This window comes from Chaetura pelagica, unplaced genomic scaffold (genome assembly GCF_000747805.2).
Source record: "Chaetura pelagica isolate M959 unplaced genomic scaffold, ChaPel_1.0 scaffold713, whole genome shotgun sequence".
NCBI classification, from domain to species: Eukaryota; Metazoa; Chordata; class Aves; order Apodiformes; family Apodidae; genus Chaetura; species Chaetura pelagica.
This window is the reverse complement of record NW_009952819.1, coordinates 220,823-225,244: the sequence shown is the minus strand read 5'-3', so window position 1 is coordinate 225,244 and position 4,422 is coordinate 220,823. Positions and strand designations below refer to the sequence as shown.

The window sequence follows — 4,422 nt, the reverse complement described above, 5'->3', positions numbered from 1 at the left end:
ACACCCCAGGAGGTGCCTCCAGCACCCCCTTCCACAACCAGTTCCAGGCCCGGAGCACCCCACAGCAGGGACAGACCAAGGTAACAGTGACAGTCAGAATGGACATGAAGGGGACACCTTTTTCAAGTCATATGTTCTGGATAGATGCACTTTTAAGTGGGGTATGGGAATGGGCAGCTAAAGGTTGGTTCCCAGACTTCCTCAGCACTTAACAACTTACCATTACTTCTCTGTTTAAAAAGCAGCACTGAGGCAGGAGGGAAAGTGATGGGGGCGTAAACAGTCACCACCACGGCAGCATCCGGGCGCAGGAAACGCTCCAGCTTGTGCTTATCAGCTAGGACAGAAGAGCAATGGTCAAGTTCAGGCCCACAGCTGTCCTCAGAGCTCTGGGAAAACCCACAGAGCCCATTCTTCCCTAGCAAACAGCCCTGTGCTTTAGGAAAATGGATGACAAGCTCCCCTCCTCTGCTGACACAGAGTACCTGGGAATTAAGGTGATCCCTCTGAGCCACCAGCTCACTGTGTGGACCCTGCCACTGCTGTGCCTGGACCAGTGAGCCATCCTGCCCAAGCCGCCCCTAACTAGTGCCCCCGCTCCCCTGGAAGCCTCAGAGCCTAAGGGTGCATCTTCAGAAGAGTCCTTCAGCCAGGTTCAGACACCATGGCTAAGACATCACAGGCTTCTTGCCCTAGAAACCCCAGCCCCAACTCCTGGCATTCCCATGCCCAGCCCACCAGCCCCTCACAAACCTGAGGTGTGCTGGGAGAAGAGGGGGGAGGCTCGGAAGCGCCTGACCCCGCAGTGGAAGATCAGCTCCTCCTTTGCCCTCACGGGTTCGCTGTTGCTGGGGTGGCGCCGCACCAGGAAGTTCAAGACAGACATCTGCAGGAGGCAGGGAGTGAGGGGCTGGAGGAAGCAGGGCTGGCCAGATGGTGGCCAGAGGAGAAAGCAATGGGATGTTGCAGCAGAAACAAATGCCCTTAATGACTTTCCAAAGGGCTGCTGGTCACCAATGCAGACACCTCAGCCAGGCTCAGGCACTTGAGTCTTAACACCCTGGCAGATTCAGCCTGCTCTGAAGGGAAGGTCCTACTTTGAAATGTGAACAATACAGGGAGATTTCAGCCCAAACCCTCTGCAGCCAGAACCTCTCCAAGCCATGCAGCCTCAGGGAATGAGACAAGGAGCTGCACACCTACAAGACATCAGCAGGGCTGTGCTTAGTCACCTTTTGTTCATGGGGAAGCAGCGAGAACAGGACCAGGGGCTTCCCTTCTTTGAAGCTCTCCATCACTGAGACAGGGACATTGCAGACATGGAGGGTAACATACCAGCCAACCTGCCAAGAGAGGATCAGCTGTGAATACTCCTCTCAACAGAACTCAGCCACCCCTCTGTAGAGTCCTTCCTACTAGCAGCAAGAGTACTGAGCAGGAGAACTCAGCAAGAGAAAAGGGAGTTACCAAGGCTCCTTCAGTCTCCTCTTTCTCGATTCGCCGGAACAGGTGCTTTCTGGTCCGGGAGAAGTCCTGGAACTGGAAGATTCTGGCATAGTCCCTGGGGAGATTCTCTTTGGGGTCCCACGGAGAAGTCCGGAAGCTCTTCAGCCCCCTGTACTTCTGGAACCTAAAGGACAGACAACAGGAAAGACAAACTACCTCACCAATCCAGGTGCCTGGCCAGCACCTTCTGTGATGCACAAGGACTCAGACCTCCAGAGGGGAAAGCAAACGTTTGCTCCCAGAGAATAACTTAGCACAGGGAGGGATAGAAAGAGCAGCCAAGTCCCCAGACAACCTCCCCTTACTTTGCCATCGTCCTCCTTCTCCCAGGTCAGGATCCAGCTCCCCCTGCTGAAGGGAGCTGCCCAGGCCCACCCACTGCTCCCCAACTAGTGCCTTCCCTGGAAGCCTCAGAGCCCAAGGATGTATCTTCAGAAGAGTCCTTCAGCCAGGTTCAGACACCACGGCTAAGACATCACAGGCTTCCTGCCCTACCTCACCAAACTAGACAGAATGGCACCTTCCAGCTCCTCTCCCAGCAAAGCGTCCAGTTTCTTACCGGACCCTGGCAGGTACATCACGTGGTGTGTCCACCTCATCTGGAAACATTTCATCCATTCTCTCCTGTTTGTATCTCTCCAGCATCTGTTCATCTTCCTCCACCTTCTCATCATACTGGTCGTCCCGCAGGCACTCAGAAATGGTCATGGTCTCACATTCCTCTTCTGCAGGTTCCTCTTCCTCCTCACAGCTTTCCCCCTCCTGCCAGGGAGGGCAGCACAGGGCCTGTCAGCACAGGATGCCCACCCAGCCCTGCAAACCCCACTTGCACTCACACTGTGTGAGTTATGCCGCAAGCTACGAGTCCTTCATTTCAGTATCTAACAGGCCCAAGAAGCAGCATAATGCAAAAGAGATTTAACAATGTCAATCCAGGCAAGTCCTGGCTCTGTGTTGTGCCCTTGCATGGAGCAAGGAAAGACAGTCCAAGGATAAGCACTAGTGCCCTGGAGATCACCTGCAATATCAGCTCTCAGAGGTACCTGGGAAACTGCATCTTCCATCATCTCATCATCAATGTCATCATCTTCATAATCATCATCATCATCTTTCTCACTGCCTTCTTCTTCATCATCCACAATCCAGGCAGCCTGGTACTTGGATGTGCCTTTGGGGACTTTCACCACCTTCCTGTTTGCCTTCAGAGAAGCTGTAGGATTCCAACCAAGAGTTAACACAGGAACAATTCTCCTTTCCCTCAGCAACATTTACACCAGGAGAGCAAACATCAGCTTTAGACCTGTGGTTCCCAGCACAGAATTGTCACGGTCCAGAAAGGCAGCTAAAATGTAACCCTGCTAACTGCCAGGCAGCCCATGCAGCCCAGCAGTCAGGTGATGAGACTAAGAATAGAAGCCCTGGGCTCCCAAGGAACACGTTGCTTCACAGCCACCCTCAGACATCCCATTTACAGAGAATTTCTAACAACACTCTTCATAGGAACAAGGAAAAGGTACAGAAGTATCACTGCTACTCACCCTCTGCTTCTCGCAGCTCTTCTTCAGTGGGCCACGTCTGCTCCCCTTCCATAGGATCAGGAACCACTTCTGACTGCAAAGACTCCTGCTTTTTTGGATCTGCCTTCATCAAGACTTTAACATCTTCCTCCATCTCATCAGTACCATTTACAGAGTCATCCTGAAGGGCAAGAGCAGAGTTCCCTGCTATGAAGACACCCAGCTTGAGCTAGCCATCAGTCTGAAGTGAAACTCCCTATCATGTTTATTATGCTGCAACATAACACTCATTACATGCCACATCCAAGGAATCTCAGCCCAGTGGCAGAACACAGCCCTGCTGGCTGTCCTGATAAAGCTCCATTACTCCCCCTCAACCACATACACCCATTTTATGTTGTTTTCCTGATGGAAGTTTAGAAACATTGTGTTCTACCAGGAGCGGAAAAGCCCTGACTGCCCACGCACCTGCACCTCCATGTCCTGGCTCCTCTTCTGTCCTTTAACCACTCGGGGGTTCAAGGACAGCGGATCAGGGGGTGCATCCACCTGGCTCAGCTGGAAGTCTCCGTGCCCCACAATGTGCACCAGGCTGTTCACGTCCAGGGTCTGTCCCCGGACAAAGCCAGACACCTTCAAGGTCCCAACCAGGGGACTCTCCTGACCAGGCACAAACTCGGCAGCGCAGGCGAGCAGGTGAGCCCGCCTGTCCCGGAAAGCCAGGTGCCTCTGCTTCTGGGCAGCCAGGTGCCTCAGCAGCAGGGAGCACTCCTGCTCCGTGTTCAGGGGAAAGAGCTTGGCCTCGGGAAAGCGCTTCTCAATGGCTTTGGCAAGTTTCTTCTTGGCATCTATCCGCTTCTTGGGTGGCAAGTCAGTGCCCCCCGGGACAGCAAGAGCTACCAAGAGTGCACAGAACAGGATCAGAGGGCAAACCTTCTCGGAACTCTTCTACCAAGTATTAGCAAGCACTCTATCGGTTTCCCATCAAGCATCACCATGACCTGTACCCCACTAGAAACCCTTAATGTTTCTCACTTGCTCACCGTAACTGGGGAGCCCCTGTGCAAAGAGGCAGGAGAGGCAGTGCTCCCCTAAACTATCCCAGCCATCTGCAGGATCCAGGATGAACAGCAGGGAGTCAGCAACCTTCGCCAGGTCTAAGACAGCGTGCAGGTCCCCTGCAGAGAAAACACCTCCCTCACTGAGGCTGCCGAGCCTGCCGAGCCAGAACCACATCAGCAGGGCCGTTCCCTCACCTGCCTGCGCTGTCACGAAGCGCCAGCGCTGCTTCAGCCGGGGGCAGAGGAGGGCAAAGTCACCGGCTCTGCCCTCGCCCAGACGCACAAGAGCCGAGCCCTGGCTCCGCAGCAGGGGCAGCGGGGCCCGGGCGGCGGCCCCC

General features: G+C 54.4%; 1 protein-coding gene across 1 annotated transcript in view; it reads right to left on the bottom strand.

Annotated features, from left to right (window-relative positions):
- The window catches only part of TSR1 (TSR1, 20S rRNA accumulation, homolog (S. cerevisiae)), a gene marked incomplete at its 5' end in the record, with an annotated part of 5,220 nt that extends 799 nt beyond the window's left edge, over positions 1-4,421 (bottom strand). The window contains 10 exons of the mRNA XM_009995125.1: positions 202-337; positions 754-886; positions 1,233-1,343; positions 1,468-1,630; positions 2,066-2,268; positions 2,550-2,716; positions 3,045-3,204; positions 3,492-3,919; positions 4,067-4,201; positions 4,280-4,421. Of these exons, the coding sequence (XP_009993427.1) occupies positions 202-337; positions 754-886; positions 1,233-1,343; positions 1,468-1,630; positions 2,066-2,268; positions 2,550-2,716; positions 3,045-3,204; positions 3,492-3,919; positions 4,067-4,201; positions 4,280-4,421 (1,778 nt within the window). The remainder of the gene's footprint in view (positions 1-201; positions 338-753; positions 887-1,232; positions 1,344-1,467; positions 1,631-2,065; positions 2,269-2,549; positions 2,717-3,044; positions 3,205-3,491; positions 3,920-4,066; positions 4,202-4,279) is intronic.
- Between the last annotated feature and the right edge of the window lies 1 nt (position 4,422).